At 40.7% G+C, this 21,860-nt stretch overlaps 2 protein-coding genes across 5 annotated transcripts in view; one reads left to right on the top strand and one right to left on the bottom strand.

The window, feature by feature from the left end:
* The window catches only part of LOC132655263 (basic salivary proline-rich protein 1-like), a 61,785-nt gene that overhangs the window by 29,010 nt on the left and 10,915 nt on the right, over window positions 1-21,860 (bottom strand). Inside the window, exon 2 of one of the 2 annotated variants that reach the window (XM_060387747.1) lies at window positions 18,916-19,009. The exons of the other annotated variant lie outside the window; for it this stretch is intronic. The gene's annotated coding sequence lies outside the window, so the exon portion shown is untranslated. The remainder of the gene's footprint in view (window positions 1-18,915; window positions 19,010-21,860) is intronic. 2 annotated transcript variants of the gene reach the window in all.
* On the top strand, window positions 227-20,692 carry Garin2 (golgi associated RAB2 interactor family member 2). 3 transcript variants are annotated; one of them, XM_060387745.1, is made up of 6 exons: window positions 227-4,777; window positions 5,967-6,166; window positions 8,073-8,616; window positions 10,742-10,980; window positions 15,492-15,520; window positions 18,369-20,692. In XM_060387745.1, the coding sequence occupies exons 1-6, from the start codon at window positions 4,613-4,615 to the stop codon at window positions 18,431-18,433; spliced, it is 1,242 nt and encodes a 413-aa protein (XP_060243728.1). In that variant the 5' UTR covers window positions 227-4,612; the 3' UTR covers window positions 18,434-20,692. The 3 variants fall into 3 exon arrangements, with proteins under 3 accessions (XP_060243728.1, XP_060243726.1, XP_060243727.1); XM_060387743.1 differs by lacking the exon at window positions 18,369-20,692 and having other exon boundaries at window positions 15,492-15,824; XM_060387744.1 differs by lacking the exons at window positions 15,492-15,520; window positions 18,369-20,692 and adding an exon at window positions 12,198-13,647.

Below are 21,860 nucleotides of genomic sequence, written 5' to 3' on the forward strand. Positions count from 1 at the left end.
GCTTTCACTGACCTCACTTTTTTTGAAGACTCAGAGAGATGAAGAGGCAAGACTCCCTCATGGCTGCCTCCCAGTCCTCTTTCCTCTCTTCTTTCTCTGTATCCTGAATTCTTAGATAAACCTGCTCCCCTAGCATATCATCTACAAGTGGAATTTTAAAATTATTTTTTTTTTACTTTGTGTGTGTGTGTGTGTGTGTGTGTGTGTGTGTGTGTGTGTGTATTAGATACAAGTGGGTGTATGGGAGTCTGTGCTCATGTATGAACATGCAGAGGTTAAAGGAAAAGTCAGGTGTCTTCCTGTATTTCTCTCTGCTTTGTTCTTTTAACACAGTTTCTCACTAAACCGGAAACTTGCCATTTGGTTAGGCTGGCTAGCCACCAAGCTCTGTAAATCTTTCTGTCTCTGATTTCCAGCTCTGGAGTTACAAGTATGCATTGCCATGGCCAGCTTTTTACACAGGTGCTAGAGATTGCATAGAAGCACACATTGATCGAGCTTTCTACACAGTCTCTCTTCTTAAATTAAAGATCTAACAGAGGCCATGGGACTGCACTGGGGAGCAACATTCCTGGTCTGAGTGGCGATGTGGCATCTAGTGATTTGCAAGTATATACAAATATTAGATATACCTTTAAGGAGTGATGTTTTCCCTTTCTTGGAGTGATTTTGTTTCAAAGATGTGTACTCCATCATTCAGCTCTTAATGAGCAAGAATTGAGTGCTTTATTGTCTCAAGTCGAAGATATTGTAAAATACTATAAGCCACAAGAAAGAAAGAAAGAAAGAAAGAAAGAAAGAAAGAAAGGAAGGAAGGAAGGAAGGAAGGAAGGAAGGAAGAAAGAAAGAAAGAAAGAAAGGAAGAAAGAAAGAAAGAGAAAGAAGAAAGAAAAAAAGATAAGAAAGAAAAATTGTACTTACACAACCCAATGCTTACTTTGAATTTCCTCACTGGTATCTATTTGTTGCTCTTCTGTGCTATCATCTGCATATTTAAAATGTTCTATTTATTTAATGCGGTGTGTGTGCATGTGCGCGTGCACTCACCATGGTGTGCATATAGAGGTAAGAAGATAACTTGCAGGTGTCGATTCTCTTCTACCACGTGGGTCCCAGGAGTCAGCTCAGGCCATCAGCATCTTTAACAGCTGAGCCACCTCACTTACTCTGAGGCCTTCCAAGTCTGGAATAAGTCTTCTACTTTTGTACTGGGCTTTCTTAACCTTAACAGAAGGTGTCAACAAAAGCTTCAAGTAGCCCCAGGAACACAATTTTAAAAGCAGTTAAGTACAACCCGGGTAGTGTAACCTGTATTACCTCCCTTGCCTTGTTACTTTATATCTTCTTTGGCCATGGAGGAGGCAGTTTCAGACCAGTTACTAATTTGGGTTCCAGTCACGTAAGAACATGAAGAGGTATCTGGAAAAATGGCTTAGTAAAGTACTTGCCATACAAGCATGAAGACCTGAGTGCAGATCTGAAAACACATGTAAAACACCAGGAACAGTAGCATGTCCCCGCAATCCCAGTGCCAGACCGGCAGAGACAGGAGGGTCCTAAGGCAGTGATTCTCAACCTATAGGTCATGACCCCCCGTAGGGGTCACATATTAGGTATCCTGTATTTCAGATGTTTGACATTACAATTCATAACAGTAGCAAGATTACAGTTATCACATAGTAACAAAATAATTTTATGCTTGGAGGTCACCACAATATGAGGAACTGTATTAAAGGGTCACAGCATTAGGAAGGTTGAAAAGCACTGTGCTAAGACTTGACGTCCAGACACTAGCTGAATCAACGAGTTCCACTTTCAGTGAGAAGCTCTGTTATATCTGCACACTTTCTCATACACACATGAACACGTACATAAGCAAATAACACATATGCACAAGCATGCAAAGACAACCACGGTGAATGAGAAACAGCAGCAGCGGCTGGATTCAAGCAGCCTATTCTGATGATGCCCAGATGAAGTAGTAGTAACGGAGTAAAGATGCTCACCTTTCATGGTGGCTGAGGAAAAAGAGAAAGAGAATGAGAAAGGGAAAGGGAAAGGACCCCGGGTCAAGAACTCCCTAACACACTCCCTGAGATCTACACCATCTAGCTGGCCCTACTCCTAAAAGTTGTCACCACTTCACAGTAATGCCACCAAATTATAAATCCACTGGTAGATGAACTCACTGATTACATTGACTCTCTCATGATCCAATCTTTAAGCCTTTAAAACATGATCCCATCGAGGGCACTTAACACCCAAACCATAAAACCCATCTGTCATAGTTATAATACTCTAAGACTTAGATCTCAACATATGCTTAAAAACTAAAGGAAGGAAATTGGCGCCCTCTGTATAATACCTTGTTTTCCTGTATTTGTTTCTGTCACAAAAGCTTCATCATGAAAAGGAGGAAGCTCAAACTGAAGTGAGTTACAAACTTCTTTCCCATCACAGGACTGTGGCTTGGCCTTGAGGTGAGGTAAGATTTGACAGTCCTTCCAGATGAGACTATGGACAGCTGCATGGTCACATTGCTCTGGGCCTTTCCTCCTTTCTGTTCTCTCCTCCTTCCCCTTCTACCTACCACCCTTTCTCCTGAATATTCCATGTGCCAGGATACTTTCTACAATGGTCTAAAATGTGTATTATATTTCTGTAAAGCCAGAGGACTACTAATTGTTGGTTCTCTCCTTCTACTAGGTGAGTTCTGAGGAGAAACTCAGGTTGCCATGGTGGCAGTAAGTGCCTTTACCCACTGAACCATCTCATCAGCGCCTTTGCAAGCTTCTGTAGTAGAGGCATGTGAACTGATAAGGCAGCCTGGGCTGACAGGTGGTGATAGTAATCAACGGAAGCATCCCACCTCTTCTCTGTCCTGCCAATGCATCAGGACCAAATTGTTTAGGAAGAGAAGGGAAAGGGATATTTTCTGTATTATTTTTCTCCTGCCCTTTTCTTTTCTTCCCATTATCCCAAGCCCTCTCACTATTGCCACGCCAACACCTGTCTTTCCAAGCACGTAAGGACAGATTTCGCATTAGGCAACAGCCATGAGATCCTCTAGTCAGAATAGGAGGGTCTGAATCCTTGTTATTAGGTGCAAACTCTGTGATGATGGCAAAGTTACTTTCCTTTTCTGAGCCTTAGCTGCATGCTCTATGAGTATAGTTCAAATTAAATGTTTAAATGAGATGGGGCATGCAAAATTTTTATTACTTAGTCCATAGAAGCACTAATTAATTTTATTTTTCATCATCTCTATTTTAAGTAATGGTGGGGGTTGTCGTGGCTTTTTGTTTGTTTGCTTGCTTGTTTGTTTGTTTGTTGAGACAGGGTTTCTCTCTGTAGCCTTGGCTATCCTGGGCTCACTTTGTAGACCTTTGTAGACTAGGCTGGCCTCAAACTCATAGAGATCTATTTGCCTCTTCTTCCCAGAGTGCTGGGAGTAAAAGTGTACGCCCGGATCTGTCTTTGATTCCCCCACCCCCTTGAATACACTCTTTGGGAATCTTGTTTTTCACACTTTAGTTTCTACGGACTGATGTTTGTGCTGTGCCATAGCTAGGTGGTTAATTTCTGGGCTCTTTCAATCTTTCAGTCTCTTCACTCTCTGGCTCATCTTGACTGATTTTATCTTCACTGTGAGCATATTTTAAGAAACTACAAATGGAGCCACTGAGTTGCTAAGTAGGAAGCTGACAGGGAAAACTGTGCTAAGAAGTGGAATTGCACGGCTTGCTGTGGCCCAGGCTGTGTGCGCAGGAAAGCTGGAGCCCTGACTGGAGGCTCTCTGAGGTAACCTTAGGATTTACTGTTTTTCTTGGACTCTGAAGAAAGGGAGTCTCTGAGGAATGACTGTGGTTGAGATTTACATTTCCTTAATGCTCAGTGATGGTTACTATCTTTTAGCTTTGGGCCTTTTGCATAAATTCTTCACAGAAATGTGTATTTCAGTAGAAAGAATAATCTTTTGAATGCATGACCACATAAATTCGTGGGTTCCGCTTCTTCCCTTCTTAGAATAATTTTTGATGGTGGACAAAAGATGAAATCAGTAGCATAGAATCATTGTTTTCTGTTGAAGCTGTCTTCAGAGAAGGAGAGCCCAAGTTATGTATCAGGGAGGGCATGAACTGTCACTGATTACATGTCACTGTTTACCTCCATAACAAGAGCTAAGGCTCAGTCACAAGTGAGGTATGGAAGTGCCCTTTAACGCACTTTTGATAGCTTTACATAAATGGGCATGTGATCCCCCATGATTGATTAATTAGGAGGATAGAAAATAATGGTTTGTGGTGGAGGTGTGTGCTGCCTTCCTTCCCACCCTAGTATTTCCAGCTACACATCCCGTCACTCTGTATGGCTGGTATCTATACTCCAAGACAACTTTTCTGTTTACTGTCTGTTACCCCCTGAAGTGTAAACTGCCACTTTGTATGTACCTATAATGCCTGGCATATGGAGTCAAGTGTATTACAGATTTGATAAAAAAAAAAAAAAAAAAAAAAAAAAAAACTTTATCGGTTAATAGGTAAAAGAGGCAGTGTAACTATGACCTTCTCTGTGTATTCATTAATTTGTTTTCCATTCTCTCACTTTTCTGATGTTTCATGTCAGCATGATGAAGAAGAACAAGAACTCAGTGGATGAGCAAGATGCCCTCTTCATCCCACAGTCTCACAATCTAGGACATCTTAAGAATATATTGGATAGAGGAGAGTATGCGCCTTTTCTAGCTCCTCCCATATTGGAGAGCAATTTTACTCAGGTAAAAAGCACTTACACTCTCAATTAGGTTATAGTAACTTCCATAATGCATTTTCTCAAAGACAGTGAAATGTTGAGAAGAGAATTGTTTGAATGTGATAAGGGACAGTAGGATATTACTAAAGGGAACAATTTTGTAACTTTAAACAGCTCAAAATAATTAGTGTTGCAGGGAAATTCACTTTAGATATTTCCAACAAACCTGTAGGCAAGAATTCTGTCCTAATTCTACTATAATTGTCATTCTAATATAATCTTAATGTTACACAAAATGATTTTTAGAACATACTATCACAGGAATGTATTCAGATCATTTATTTCTTGGAGTTTTGTTTTATTTTTTCAAATTACATGTATTTATTTCATGTTTTTCGTGCATGTATGTTTGGTTGTGAGGTACCATGTAGATGCTGGTAATTGAACCCAAGTCCTCTGTAAGAACAGCAAGTGCTCTTAAAAGCTGAGCTATCTCTCTAGCCCCTTGACCTATATATATATTTTTTAATTTTTCAACTTTTTACAATTTATTCATTGTATATCTGATTGTAGCTCCCTCCCTGAACTCTCCTCCCAGTTCCACCCTTCCTCCCTCCTTCTTCCCCTCTATCCCCTAACCCTAGTCCACTGAAAAGGGGAGTTCTCCTCCTCTGCCATCTGCGCCTAGCTTATCAAGTCACATCAGGACTGCCTGGATCCTCTTTCTCTGTATCCTGTAAGGCCACATCGACAGGAGTAAGTGATCAAAGAGCTGGCAACAAAGTTCATGACAGAGGCAGCCCCTGCTCCCCTTACTCAGGAACCCACATGGAGACTGAGCTAACAATCAGTTACATCTCAGCAGGGGGTCTAGGTCCTCTCCATGCATGGTTCTTGGTTAGTGCATCAGTCTCTGCAGGACCCCGTGGGCTCAGATTTTTTTAAAGAAAAAACCCTAGGGCTGGAGATGAGCTCAAAGGAAGAACCTTGCCTAAAATGCAGAAAGCCCTGGTTTCAGTCCCTAGTGCCAAGTAGACAACCACCTCAGAAAAGCTATGAACTAAAATAAATCTTATGTGTTCTGAAAGGGACTAGAGGTGCCATGGTTCATTTCCCCCCTTGTTTTCTGACCTTCCTTATACTGCTCTAGCAAGCAAGGGTGGTAGATCCATGCCTTTTTACCAAGAAACTCCTTTGCTGTTCTCTACAATCAGGTCAATCGGAGAGGTGAATCTATTTATGTGCATAACCGAGCAAACTGGGTGACCGTAGGCATCTGTTCTTCCAATCCCATATTCAAGACCCCCAATGTGATGCTGCTTGCACATCTGACTCCAGAAGCTCGAAAAGAACCGGAGCCCCTCTTTAAAAGCCTCCTGGCGTATCCCCCTACAGAGAATCTGGTGCTCACCAGGTGAGTCACAAGGGCAGGAGGACAGTAATCTCTCTCTCCTCTCTCTCTCCCCCATAGGAGAGAGTGAAAGTGAAAATGCTGATGGCAAGTGTTCCAGAGGAGCACTTCCGGTGCATGACTTTCTCAAATGATTCAGGGTGTCTCTAAGAGCATCCAAACAATGCTTTATGACAATGCCGCTCAAAATGACAATTAAGTTAAAAAAAAAAAAAAAAAAAAAAAAAACAAAGTAATGAGCACTGGAGAGTCAATAGACTGCCTCTCAAGAGCATGTTTTTCCTCCCCATCATACCCTCACTTGTGTCGGAGTTCTTTCTGACCTCATCTCAGCCACTAACTTGGTCTATGATCTTGAGCAAGAAACTTAATTTAGGCCTCATTTTTAGACAACTTTATCACTATATATTTGTTGTACAAAATAATGGGCTTCATTATGATATTTGAAACAGACATATAAAATGTATGTTTATTTTCATATATGTGCATTAAGTACCTTGACCATATTCTTCCTTTATTATATCCTCTTTTGTCCCCTAGCCCCATAACATTGTGCTTCTTTCTCATATAGTCCTCTTTTCCTTTCATGTCTGCTTTGTCTGTGTAATCACGTCTGTGTGTGTGTAAAAGAGAGAGTCTGTGCACATGGGTACATGTGTATCATGGCATACATGTTGACATCAGAGGGCAACCTCAGGTGTCAGTCATCAACCTTCTACCTTGCTCAGAGACAGGATCCCTCTGGTTCACTGCTGTGTACACAGCACTAGCTACTCCAGGAGCACCCAGGGATTTTCCTGTCTCCGCTTGCCATTTCCCAGTAAGGGCAAGCTATGATTACAGATACTTGCAATACTGTGCCTGGCTTTTATCTGTTCTGAGAATCCAAAATTAGGTCATCAGGCTTACATAGCAAGTACTTTACCTCCACACCTTCCTTTTAAAAATCCATATTCCTCATGAGAGAAGACATGTTACTTTGGTCTTTCTGAATTTGGCTTAGTTCACTTAACGTGGTCTCTAGTTTCAGGTATTTTCCTGTAGATAACATGTCATTATTCTTTATGGATGAATAAAGCTTCATTGCATGTATATACCTTTTTTTAATCTATCCATCTGTGGGTAGTTCTTGGTCTGATTCTGTAACTTGCCTGTTGTGACCAGTGCACTAACAACCATGGGCAAGCAGGTACCCCTATTGTATGATGACTTGGATTACTCTGAATGTACATATCCAGGAGCGGTGTTGCTGGTTCATAGGATAGTTTTGGCTTTTTAAGAGGAACCTCCACACTCATTTCCATAGTGACTACACTAACTTACCCTCATGCCAATAGTATATAATCAGGCTTTCCATTTTCTCACTGCATCATTGCCAGCATCTGTTGTTTTCTTTATGGTAGTAACCATTCTGACTGGGATGATATGAAATCTCAAGGTAGTTTTATTTCAATCCTTAGACATCTAAGTTTCAACCCTGATTATATTTTATCTTTTACTTTAGTGTGTGTGTGTGTGTGTGTGTGTGTGTGTGTCCACAAGTCCAGTATCTGAAGACTTAACGATTTTAGAGTCAGTCTGTTCTTTACCATGTGGGCTCCTGGGACTGACCGCCAGTCGTCGAGCTTGGCTTGTAGGCATCTCACCCTCGTGAGCCATCCCACCAGCCCTTCACCTCACTTTTAGGATTAATTAGGGTGGGCAGTCCCTCACAATAAATGACATTCTGATCATTTAGTAACACCAGAGTCTTAGACACAGGATTAACATGAAATGACTCTCAGGAGCTTTCACTCTCACCTATTTGGGATACAAGGTCATTGACTGTCTCATTCTCCAAGCTGGAAAAGTGTTTTTATAGTTCTCCAACTAGGTCTTTGTATGACATTTTGTTTGCATTTGTTTGTAGGTTTCTCCCTCTGCAGTTTGTGACTCTTTCTGTGCACAGTGCTAAGAACATGCGCCTCAAAGTAAAGCTGATAAACGGCCGCGCCTACTATTTACAGCTCTGTGCTCCTGTGTATAAACAGGACACCATATTTTCTCAGTGGGTGGACCTCATCTCCCTCCTGAGTCAGGAGAAATTTAGAACTTCCAGACTCTCAGAGGTCTCAAGCCTCTCAGAACTAACAAACAGCACAGACATCACAGGCTCGATGAACATCATGGACATCACCGCTTTCACAGAGCTGCAGACCATTCACTCGCAGGCGCGCATATACTCTGGTACCGTCACGGAAAGTACAGACTTCTCAGAATTTACTGATGTCACTGATATCACAGATGTCACTGATGTTACAGATATCCCAGAAAATGGGGTCACGGAGGTTCCAGATGTAAAAATTGTCACAGAAGTCACAGAAGTTATAGAAGCTGAAGAGTCCACAAATCTATCAGGGGTCACAGTAGTCTTTGAAAACGATGACATCAAAAAGGCCAAGCAGGAGGAAAAGGTATGTGTTGTGGAATAGTTCATTCTTTAGTGCTTGAGCATGAGGCTGAAACCATATTCTTAGTTAACACTGATGAGAAATGCTGAAGAACCAACACATGGTTTTAACAATGGGCTCAATCTCTGAGCCCAGTATAAATGGTTTTAACAATGGGCTCAATCTCTGAGCCCAGTATAAATGGTTTTAACAATGGGCTCAATCTCTGAGCCCAGTATAAATCATTAGATATTCTCTGAAATAGTGACTATCCTCCCAGTGTCAGAAAGTAGCAGTGTGACAGGAAGAACTTGGGTGTCAGAATCTGAAGGCCTGGGTTAGAACCTTAAGCCTCTGGGTATTACATACATGGCGGGCTGAACTGCCAAAGCTGTGCAAGGTGTGATGTCATCACTCCTAAGGTTAGAGCATACTTAAATGTGAGAATGGACTGACACGTCAATGAGAAAAGGTGATGGCAGAAATTAGAACATAAAAAAAAGTTAATGACTTTAGAAAAAGCCAGGAAGTACCAAAGGAAAAAAATAGAATGCACTATGAAATTCACTCGCAAATCCTGAGTACCACATTAGGTAGTGAGGACTCAGCAAACTTTGAGTTAAGTAACAGAGCTTTTTCTAGATCAAAATTACAGGTTGAAGAGATGGAACAGCAATAGAAAGCACTTCCTGTTCTTCCAGAAGACCCAAGTTCAGTTCCCAGCACCTACACCTACAGTTAACAACGGCCTGTAACTCTATCTCCAGGGAGCTGATGCCCCTGTCGGCCTCCACAGGCACCTGAACACATGTCTCCCCACGCTGCTCTCTCACACAAACACACGCAGACACACACACACACACACACAGAGAGAGAGACAGAGACAGAGACAGAGACAGAGAGACAGAGAAAAAGACAGAGAAAAATAAAAATATTTTAAAATATATTAATCTGGCATGATGGATTATAGAGATAGATAAGTTTGAAGACTAGTGAAAAATCTGCTAGATCCTTGATACAAATAAGATGATGGTTGAGGACAGACATTTCACAAAGGAAACCACTCATAAGTAATACAAAAGGTTAAAGATCCCCTGTCTGTGACTGTAGTCACTGTGCTTCTTCTCGCTGGATGGACAGGTGTGCATCGGGTACTCACCATCTCCTCCTCCCCATCGAATGTCCTCTCTCTAATTTAACCCATGGAAATGACAATGAACAGTGAATGGTAGCAAGGGTGTGGTAAAGTGGGGGTTTGGAGAGATCTGCAATATGAGTGAGAATTGGCCAGACATTCTTGAAATGAGTATGAACCTAACCTTAAAAATATTTATACCGGACACAACGTAAATAAACTGTAATTAATATAAAAATATAAAAAATTATATCAAAAAATATTTATACCTAGGGCTGGAGATACAGCTCAATGGTTAAGAGCACTTCCAGAGGACCTAGGTTCAATTCCCAGCACCCACATAGCAGCCTACAACTCTCTGTAACTTCAGTTCCAGGGCATCCAACACCCTCACACAGATATATATACAGGCAAAATACCAATGCACATGCATGTGTGTGTGTGTGACTGTACTGAGGCCCACATGAGGCATTTTGACCATTCTGATATGATCACTGAGAGAGGTAGTATATGACAGGAAGACAATAAAAGCACAGGAGGGGTTTTAGAGAATTGCATTTTAGATTAGGCTGAAATTCTTGAAAAACCATCATCATCATCATTATTATGAGCCCCAAGCCCCCATTACCTATCAGATGCTCCTAAGAACAACCTGACGAAAGAGTGGATGGCAAGGGATTTCTAGAAAACCTTCCTTAGCCTGTAACTTGAAGAGAAGTGTTGTCACTAGACACTAACCATCTTGTGTGAGGTGACGCTGGTGTATGGCACTCAGACATGAATGTTCTGCATCAGGCCGCAGTGGCACAGGCATCAGGCACGTTCCCATGCCGCCAGCCTCCACACTTGTCCAGGCTCTTCTTCATAGCCATGCAACACTATTCCTTGCTCCCTGTCCCTGGACATGCGAGCACTCAGTAAGTATGATGAAATGACCAGAAACTGCTCCATAAACAATGTTTCTACACGATGTCCTTCTGTTATCTGATTTGCCACTGCTTGTTATCTCCCAAGGAAAATGTCCTGAAGCATGGGTGTCTACGAGATACAAAGAGTAAGAATGAGTTCAGAGAATCCCCCAAACATGTTACCATCTCAAACCTAACACTGACTTTTCAAGGGGAAAGGTGTTTTCAGACAACTCTGACGCCTATAAAAAGCGAGGAGAACATACCCAATGAAACGCGAGATAAAACCTCTGAAGAAAAGATGACTGATCTTCGAAATGCACATCTCAAGGCCACAGAATCCAGGTCAGTAGCATGGGAAAGTGCTGTGAGCATTCTAGGGTGTACACCATGTAAAAAGAGGTATGCTTGCTTCCCTGCAACTCAGGCATTTGTCTCTGAAGATTCCCAGATAGATACAACGTGACAGAAGGATGATGTAGGCACCTCTTAGCCATCCATTTTTGGCTCAGCCTTGACTAATTTTTATTTCCATACCAGCGTCTTGTGCTACTCAGCTGGTATTCTGGCTGTTGGCCTAATGCCAAAAGCATGCGTTTCAAGAAATAAGCAGAAGCACAGGGCTCATATTTGGGAGCTTGGAGTGTTGACTTCTAGAAAAATGGTGGGCACTTTTATCTCTATACTTATGTATACTTTCTTCTACAAAGCTTCTATATATCCCTTACACATCTCTGTACTTCCAATTATATGAAAACAACTATTTTCATTGATACCTCTATTGCAAACCGATTGCAAACTAAATGTGAGCAGAGAGAGCCACAGCCACTTCCACATTCTTAGCCAGTATGTTCTAAATGAGCTAGCCAGGATTACATAGTGAAACCTTGTCCAGTGCCCTCTTCTGGACTCAGAGGGTACCTGAGTTCACATGTGCACAACCCCTCTCTCCCAACACACACATATACAAATTTTTAAAATAAGTAAAACAATAAATTAATAAAAAAATAAGGAAAACGAGTCTTTAAAAAAGAAAAAGTATCTACAGTAAGCTACAACAAAGATCAATTCTTTAATCATCAGCTATGTTCAAACTGTGACTTCTTCCCATCCTGCTGTAGAAATAAAGCCCCATTGTGTGTGTGTGAGTGTGTGTGTGTGTGTAATGAGCTCTTTTAGCTTGTAAGTCCTCAGTTCTGCATACTTTATTTCTCCTAGTGAGTGTGTGCTGTGTCACAGGTGACTTCCTGATTAGCCCTTCTTTAGTGCTCATATGGATCACCTGTAGGTTTTAATTTCAAGACACTATGCCCCAATAATTACTTTCCTCTTTTGGTTGTTTCCTTGATATGTATTTTTACAAGTCAAAGGGATTTATTGTGTGGATGGGCAGTTGGTTGCAGGAAAGCTCCCCCCCCCAGCATGAGTATAACAGCTATCCAATGAGAAACAACTGAAAACTGCTTAACTTGTTTTTTCCCCTCTTTGTGTTTACACTTGTTTATTCTGTGTTTGTATGCTAATGTATGGAAGTCACTAGGTTCTCTCCTTCCATCTTGTAGGTCTCAAGGGTCATCGCCAGGGTTGGTGGCATGTGCTGAACCATCTTGCCAGGCCCAAAGCACACTTTCCAAGTGTGTGTCTGTCTTCTGAAGTCAAGTTACTGTTTCTATCTTGAAATAATTTCATTGGAAATTTTATAAATTGTCATCAGTTATTTAGAAAGATAATATTTTTCTTTTCCCATTTTGCTCATATATATACATATATATGAATATTATGCAAAATGATTTATTGGCAGATATTTGCATTTATTAGGCAGATTCTCTCAAAGATTCATACTTTAGTTGTCGGCCCAAGTGTACCCACCTGCACACTTTTTCTTTTTTGTCTTCCTTAAATCACTGCTTTGTCTCTCTTTGTCCCTCCCACCATCTCAAATTTATTCACAGCACATTCTAGCTGGCATAATACATTTTGTTTATGATCTGCCTCCTCCACCAGAATAAAGCACTTCAAAAGACAGGAACTTGATTGTTTTTACTGTTTATTCCCTGTTCTGAATGTATACAAGGTGCCTGGTAAATATTATCAAGCAAATGAATCATACTTTGCCACTGAACATTACTTTTGTTGCATCAGTAAACAACAAAGAGAACTCTCCTGTGTAAGTGAGGCAATGATATAATTTCCTTTTCTTCTAGCTATTTTAGTTTAAAAATCATATATTTTTCCATCTTGTTTTGTTGGTACAGAATAAATCTTTAACATTTCTTTTTGCTTCTCCATGCTTCTTTTGAACTCAAGTCAGTTTGAATCTACTTTATAAGTGTTAAACTTTGTACTGATATCTTTGGGGAAAGAGTGCTGGGGATCGAACCAAGAGACTCACACATGCTAACAGCACAACTTAACAGATGCTTCCCATCTTGAAGATTTCATAATTCCATTTGTATAGGTCTAGGTCTCTTAGGGCCCTCACTAAATACTTGAGTTTTAAATATTTTTCAATTATCTTTTTTTGTTTAGTATGTGGGTAAGGATGTGTACATGTATTTTATAGTCAAAGGAAAAATGTCAACTCCAACTTGGAACTTGCTATGTAGACCACATAGCTCTGAACAGAAATCTGCCTGTCTCTGCCTCTCAAGTGCTGGATTAAAGACCTACAGCACCACACCTAGCATCATCATCATCATTATTATTATCGCTTAGTTTTTATGATTTTTATAAATCATAAAAATTTATGATTTTTATGGGGGTGGGACAAGGAATGAATGTATCAGGATGCATGTGTGCAGGTCATAGGACAACTTGTGAGAATTGCTTCTCTCTGGGATCAGACTCAAGTTTTCAGGCTTAGCAGCAGGTGCCTATAACCTCTGAACCATCTCACCAGCATCCTTGGTTTGTTGTTTGTTTGTTTGTGTTGTTGGTTGGTTGGTTGGTTGGTTGGTTGGTTGGTTGGTTGGTTGGTTTTTGAGACAGGGTTTCTCTGTGTAGCTCTGGCTGTCCTGGATCTCACTTTGTAACCAGGCTGGCCTCCAACTTGGAGATCTACCTCTGACTCCCACCCAGCCCGGATCCTTCTCTAGAGTATGAGAGGGATCTGGGGAAAGCTAATGCCCTTGATGGAGGGCATCACATTCCCTGGACCTGGAGTTACAGATGGTTGTGAAATCTCTATGTGTGTGCTGGTTTTTTTGGAAAAAAAAAATAGCCAATGCTCATAATTCATGAGCCATCTCTCCAGCCCCAAAGGGAGCTGAAAAGGAGCATTCATTTCTCTCTTTTTGTTTTTTTTTGAGACCAGGTCTCACTATGCAGCCCTGGCTGTCCTAGAACTCCCTATGTAGACCAGACTGGCCTCGAACTCAGAGAGCCATCTGCCTCTGATTCTCGAATGCTGGGATTAAAGATGTGCCACCAGTGCCCAGCTGGGTTTTTTAATTTTTTTTTTTTTTGTAATAAAAATTACAAAGATAACAGTATGAAAAGTGCTCTGTAGTCCCAGGTTTTGTTAGTTCCACTATATGATGAACTGTGAATTCCTACATAAGCAGCAAAATAATGGAATTTTAAAATACAAAGACACTGTAATTTAGCAAACCTTAAACTCTTCAAGGCTTTCCCCATTAGCTTTCTATGCATTAATCTACTAACTACTAAGAAGAAATTAATAGGGGGAAAAAACGAAACTAAATTTTTATTCTAACTAATCCTCTTGAGGTCTTGTCCCATGGGGACATAGTTGTATGAAGAACAGTTTTGAAAAGCCATGGGCTCCTTTCTGCTGCCTTTTTGCACTGGGAACAAACTTAGCAGCTAGTGTCTAATTTGAGGATGCTAATTTCAAAGGAAAGATGTAATATTTTGAGAATAGAATGGAATTCCCCTACTCTTTATTCCAGGGGCATTTGTGGGGGTTTAACCAGGAAAGTGAGCTTGACAAATACAATATATATATATGTTCTTTTCCCCCCTGAGACCATTCATTCCAGGGACAGTTTATAATTGTTTGGAGTGCAAAATGTTTTAAAAGCTAAACAGTGACCTTACTGAATAGTGTGCTTCTCTGGGCTGTGCTGTTTAAAATGCAAAGTAAGCAATTTATCCCATGTGGAATAAAGAGAAAGGAACCAAACTTTTCTCCATTGTCTCAGGGGATCTTAGACTGATGGTGAACTTACTTCATTGAAAGTCTTTCACATACAGAGTGCTGCTGTGACCCTTTGTTTTGATCAGGATAACAGGCTCTATTTTAATTTGCACCTGTTTTGTAAGGCACATTCTCTTTGTATTGTCTCTTGACAATTTTTGTCATTAATCTCTGCCTTCAATCTAAATCATCAGACCTATTGGCACAGCTATGTGAATCCTTTTTTGGGAGATTCCAGAGATTTAGTACTTTAAGTCTAGTTCCTGAAAGATCCACTGTAGAACATAAAGTGAATATATCTGCCTAACCCCTTGCAGGAGTCCTAACTGCCTCTATAAGATTACATAGGGAGGGAAGTCTAAGGGTAACTCTTCAATAGATTCTCCCACGCCCCACCAAGAGGGGAGCACTGGGCAGCAATGGGTGGAAATGCCAGCAGCCTGTGACTGATGAGAAATGGAATAACATCAGACTTTATGGTATTACCTACAATCTGATTTTGCGGCTTTTCTGAGCTGAATAACCTGCAAATAAACAATCTTACCCTGGTACAATCAATAACAGTCTAGGCTTGCTAAGCACAGCTCATTACTACTCACAATGCATTTGGAAAATGACTAGTTATCTCAGACCCAGCTATTCTTTTCTAAATATTTGTGGTCATGGTGGCAACTCTTTGAAATGTTTATTTTTACAGGAGTACAAGAGCAGATTCAGACACTACAGGTAAGGAGCAAATTCCAAGACACGTTGTATTGTGCTCTTCAGAAGACAAGAGTCATTCAGGGTTCTTGGAACAGTAAATGGTTAGGAATAAAGGGCTCCAGCTCGACTTTCTGATGCCTTCCCATTCTAAACACTACACTGGAGAGACTCTACCAAGCCCATCTTCAGACTCTTTCAAATGTGTGGGTCACATTTGACTTCCCAATTCCCTAAGTCTAATCTATTAGGCCTGACCCTCTCCAAGGTGAGCTCTACAGGTGGATCCAACCCACAGCAGCAACAGAACCTCCTATTCATGCACACTTATGGAGAATATTTTTGGTAAATTAAAATCGCTCAACTCCCCCTTTCTTCCCACTAATATCTTTAGCCTAACACTCATTGAAGGGTGACTTGTTTAATGTTTAGGTATGGAGATTTCCTCTTTGCACATTCCTGTGTCTTAAAGGATCTTTCACTTCTAATAACAAATGTGTGACCAAGAGGTTGTCATATAGGATGATAGGAAATCATGCCCTTTGCTGACTGCTGACTCACCTCTAGCCACCACTCTCCAACCTGTGAGCTGGAATAAGCCTTGGCTACATCATACTCATAAAAGTATACAATGGAAAGAACACAGAGGAATATTTAACTTGGTTTAAGTGGAGAGGAAAAAAAATGACATGTGAAGACATTTGTAGTTCTATTTAAAAGAGTCAGTTCTACCAAGAAAGGGGCTGGGGAAAGAATATTATTGAGTAGACATAACTTTTTAAAGAAGATTTGTTGATTTTATTTTATGTATTTGAATGTTTTGAATGTATGTACACCATGTGTGTGCCTGATACTGGGAAAGTTCAGAAAAGGGCATCAGATGCCCTTGGAACAGCTGTGAGCCATGAGGTGAATGCTGAGAACTGCAATAGCAACAAGAGTTCTTAACCACTGAGCCACCTGTCCAGCCCAATATAGTATAGAGTTTTACACAGTGGGGTTTGTTTTTATATCTTCTCGTTGGGCATCAGTATCTAAAACACCCACTGAGCTTCACCACAACGTGGGATCTGTGTCCGACTACAGTGTTGAACCAGAGAGCACCATAGAGAAATGCACTTCTGTAAAGAAAATACAAGATGGGGACTGGAGAAACAGCTCAGTAGTTGAGAATGTCTGTTACTCTTTCAGAGGATTCCAGTATGATTCCTAGCTCCTAGGTTAGGCAGCTCACAACTGCCTGTGATTCAAGCTATAGGAACTCTGATACCTCTGGCCTCCATGGGCACACACATGGCATATGCTCTCACAGACACACACACATACACATTAAAAATAAAATATTTTTCAAAAGAAAATGCAAGATCTCCCTTTTAGTTTGTAGAATTTTCGTTCATCAGCTTCCACCACTAACTATATTTTGTATAGAGGTCAAGACACTAAAGTTTTAGAAACTGCAGAGTTAGCCTATTCAAGTAACACAAACAAGTGTCCTTCTTGCCTTTGTCCTCCTTGGTAAAGGCAAGGTCCGTCTAATGACAGCCTGACTGCTAATAAGTGTCACCAACTTGCCACTAAACATAGAGACAGAACTAGGTTTAGTCAGCTATGGATGCAATCCAGTTCATGCAGGGTACTAATATGGTTGTCTTTATCTTACATGTGACTGTCTTCTATAAACACAATGTTTTTCAACTGCACAAGCACATTAGTGATGCTTATGTATTTTATATGAAGTACTTTGGCAGATGCAGGAGAGATTAGACAAAAATATCAGGCAAGTTAAATGCTGTAAGACTGTGTTAGCCAAAGAGAAGCCACTGAAAGACAGAGAAGTGGTAATGTTCGCATCAGATTTTAAGATGGTTCTCTATGGACTAAATCTCTGAGAGAAGTTACAGAAAGAGCACAGAAAGAGCAAGTAGGAAGTTTTCCTAACAGTCAAGGTGGGGGATGTCAGTCTTTAACAGAAGCAGTCAGAAGTAAAACAAGGACATGTATATATAGTCAGAGTCACTATTGACAGGGGCTGGCACTAAAGTACTTGAAGCATGAGGATATCAGTTCAATCCCTAGAAGCCACACAAAAAGCTGGCTGTAGCAGTAAATACTAGTAATTCCAGCACTAGGCAGAGACTGGAGGATCCCGGCAGCCACTGATCAGCCTAGCTGAATCTGCAAGACCCAGGCCATGAGAGGCTGTCTCAAAATCAAGGCAGATATCTCCTCAAGAGACACCTGAGGTTGTTCTCTGGCCTCCACATGTACACATATGCACACATACACTTACATACATGTGCAGCCATGACACATGTGTGCACACACAGAATCATTGTCAGTCTGTCTGTAGAAACAAGAGAGACAAGGACAATTTGGGAGACGGTATGACTAGGATATATAAGTCCATGAAACAATCTAAAAAAGGGAGCCAGAAGGAATATTGAAATGCTGAAAAAAAAAAAAAGCAGTTGAACACTGACACTGAGTCAGAGGCCACAGGCTTTAGTTCTAACCCTCCTTTCTCCATTACATGAAAGTGTCATTTAACTTCCCCTGTGTATGGCTGGGCTGTTGGGCTGAGGGGTTTTTTGACAGTTATTATTTTGACAGTTATGACTCTAAAAGCTAATAGCTTGTACTGCTGACAGCCCATTTCTGTAAGGCTAGCAGGCACCTTGAAGTGGGTGTCTTGGACGTCAGGGACTGACCACAGAAACGGCAAAGGAGTGGCAAAAGTCCACACGGCACAGTATACAATGTGGCATGCAGGTTGCTGCAAAGCATTAACTATTTTCCCTGTTTGTTTTCTTTCACGTGCTTTCCCATTTCTTTCCTTTTTCTTCCCCCATGGCTTCCCATTTTTCTTACTTAGGCTTGTATAGTTTTTCAGTTTTCCCCCTGATTAGCATTTCGTTCCCTCTTTTCACCCTCCTCTAAATCATGTTTTCTCCTTCCACAAACTCTTAACATTCATTATTACTCTACCTCAAGAAGGCAAAGACTACCACCACATCCTAAACCCTCATTCTATTAAATCCAGTAAAAAAAAAAAAAAAAAAAAAAAAAAAAAGACTAAAGATGTGTCTGTAATTCTAATTTTTAGGTAAAGCCAGAATAATAATGCAGCCCAAAGAAGGAAAATAGACTCCTGGTGCTGAGCTAGTCTAATTCTTCCTCTCCCAGTTACTAGGCGGTGCTAGCTGAGGACAGTTATTTGGTTCATCTCCACAATCTCCACATACCTCTGCAGTGGAAGGAGGTTATATTCCTTCTTTCTGAACAATGTGTTGTGGAAAGTGGCACTTCAAATGCACTGTGTCTATAAGCAAGGCCAAAGAGTGACATGGCAGATCCCAAGCCAGACCTGTCTTTTTGGACCTGAGTCCATCTCTCTCCTTTCTTGACTTTTAATTTCTTACCTTTCAAGGCTTCATTCTGCTCGGCCTTTCTGTCGTGATCCCAAATGGTAGGCTTTTCTACGATGCCACAGTATTTTTCCTAGATGAAAAAGAACTAGACCAAAGACAGAGGTTGGAGAGGAAAATCAAAGCACTCAGTTTCCTTCCCACCCCACCTGCTTTTTTTTTTCCCCCCATCTTCCTGTTCAATACTACAAATCAAGTTCTAAGCAGCCAGGCTCATTCCCTGTTTATGAACCACAGACTGAAAAGAAAATGGGAGGGGAAACCCCAGAGAGGACCACATTTGTGAACCAGCAGTGAACTGCCCTGGAAAGGACATAGACAAGTGGCGAGGTGGTTAGAGCACCGTTTGAATTTGAGACCCAAATTAAGTTTTCTCCTTGTGTACCCTTTTCTCTCTTGTCTTTGGCCCTCCTTATTTCCCACCTCTTCTCTAATAATATCTCTTCCATTTTCCCTCACTCTTACTCCTCTTCCCCCCTGGCTCTCTCTTCTCATATCAAATTCTCTTCATTTCCTCAACCTTGAACCTCATCTGTCTGCCCCTTTCTCAGGGGGACTGCACACAGGACAAGTAAAACAGAAAAAGTCACATTCAATGGGAAAACTTGTTGGATGACCTAAAGGTGAGTTTTCAATACGGTAAGCCTCTGTAGATTTAAATGATAGACATTGACACTCTCAGAAAACTGTAGTAAGTTGACTCTCAACATGAATATCATTATGTTTACTGTAGTAACAATGGAGGTGGAGTTGTAAATAAAGAGGTAGAACTGTGGAGGCCTTTGCTGTGGCTTCTTCTCTAGACTCTTCTCAGGGGCCAGTTGGCAACTCCAACAGGAGGCAGAACAGAGGGGGCTATTGGTGGCACTGGAAGAGAATTACATGCTGCTACGACTACATGGGAGTTATTTCTCTCTTTATACTGTACTGCTGGTCCCGGGGATTGAACTCTGGTTGTCAGTCTTGCCAGCAAGCTCTTTTATCCGAGCCATCATACCTGTACATAGATTTTTTACTTTTTTATGTTATGAAGAAAAGCTTCATCATAGTTTTGTCATTTTTATTTTTAGTATTATTTTTATCTTTAGTGGTTCTTGGGGATAAATCCAGGGCCTTATACATAAGTGTTCTATTACTGTTCTACATGCCAAGGTTTTAATTTTTTCATTTTAATATTATGTTTTAGACTTTTTATGTGTATGAGTGCTTTGTCTGCACTATGTACATGTCTTTGTAGGTTGGGTAAAGGCATCAAATTCCCTGGAACTAGAGCATAGTATAGCAGATAGTACTATGTACTGTATGGACAGTGGTGAGCCACCATAAGGGAGCGGGGAACTGAACCCAGGTTTTGTGTAATAGTAGCAAGTGCTCTTCACAGCTAGGCTATCTTTCCATTTCTAATTTTACCTTTTAACTGCTTGTTTGTATCAATTTTTAGTCTTACACTTAAAAGTAAAACCTTTCAGGACACTTTGTATGTAAGTATATATTTTGTATTCAGGCCTCTGAAATAAACTTACTTTTGTGCTTTTTGTCAGATCAGCACAAACTACTAAACTTAAAACAAAGTCCAACTCAGGAAAAGGGGATCTGTGCAAGAGGAAAACAGCAATATCTTTTATGCGGCAGAAATAAAGGCTACTATTAATGACTCAGTGCAAATCCATGCCAGTCTAGTTTCTAAATCCTGTTTTACATGTGGGTTTTTCCTTGTTTGTGATATATATTTTAAAAGAAGCTAAAGAGCTCTGCAAAATTATAAGTATTTATAAACTCAGCTTATGAGGCATCTTTGATTTGGGCTGGTTGGGAAAAGTTTCTCCTCTTTGTGGTTTTACTTTCATCATTGTAATACCGGCCTCACTTTGCTTCCTGAATTGTTTTGGAGGTCACTGATGATGAGGATTGTGTTCTTTACATATTTGTATTCTGGCTGAATACTTAGTGCTAAAAGAGTAGTTATTGAACCCATAATTTGGCAATACGTTACTAAGTGACAATTTACTGAGTGTCATTTTCAAACAGATCTTTAAGAAACCCCATGTAAAGGAACCTGTTGGGCTGGACATGTAGGTCAGTGGAAGAGCACTTGCCTGCCCTGGCATATACAAGACCCTGACTGTAATGCTCAGCAACCCAAAAGCCAAAAAATAGATAATCTCCACCTAAAGAACTGTTTGTATTTTTTTAAAGTTGCTACTTAGGGGCTGGAGAGATAGCTGTGTGTGTCAGAGCACTTGCTGCTCTTGCAGAGGACCTGAGTTCAGTTCCTAGCACCACATAGCCACTAACAACCATCTGTAACTTCAGCACCAGAGGACCTGACACTCTCTTCTGGCCTCCATGGGCACCAGGCACACATACAGTATACAAATATACATACATGCAAAACACTCCTATGCATTAAAAATAAATTACCACTTAATTATGCTTTAGAACCAGCTGGTCATTTTACAGCATGTTTTTCATGTAGTATCTTAATTGATGTGCACAGGAATCAATAGAGTACTATTGTTTCCCTTGGTTACAGATGGTGAAATGAAGCTTGAAAGATATTTGCTCAAGGTATATGAATACCTAGCAAATGGTGGAAATAGCATTGAATATGAGAAGCTTGTAGCCAAGCTAAAAGAAAATTGTAACTCACAAGCTCACATATATTTCCATTTAAAAGTACTCCTCTAGAGAAAAATCCTTTGCCCATTCTCTTGGCTCGTAGCCCAGGGGATTAGCCCTCCTTTACCTGCTGCTCTAAAGATGGAAAGAATGTCTTTCCCATCTCTACATCAGGGAAAAGATTCCGATGAAATCAAGAAGAGACCACTGCTGGGAAGTGTTAGAATTGGAAGGACACATAAATGCTTTGCAACTTAGAAATGACTTTTGCCTTATAAACTATTTCTTTGATATAGATTATCTGTGACAAACTAGGGAAA

Source organism: Meriones unguiculatus, chromosome 7 (genome assembly GCF_030254825.1).
Source record: "Meriones unguiculatus strain TT.TT164.6M chromosome 7, Bangor_MerUng_6.1, whole genome shotgun sequence".
In the NCBI taxonomy this organism is placed as follows: Eukaryota; Metazoa; Chordata; class Mammalia; order Rodentia; family Muridae; genus Meriones; species Meriones unguiculatus.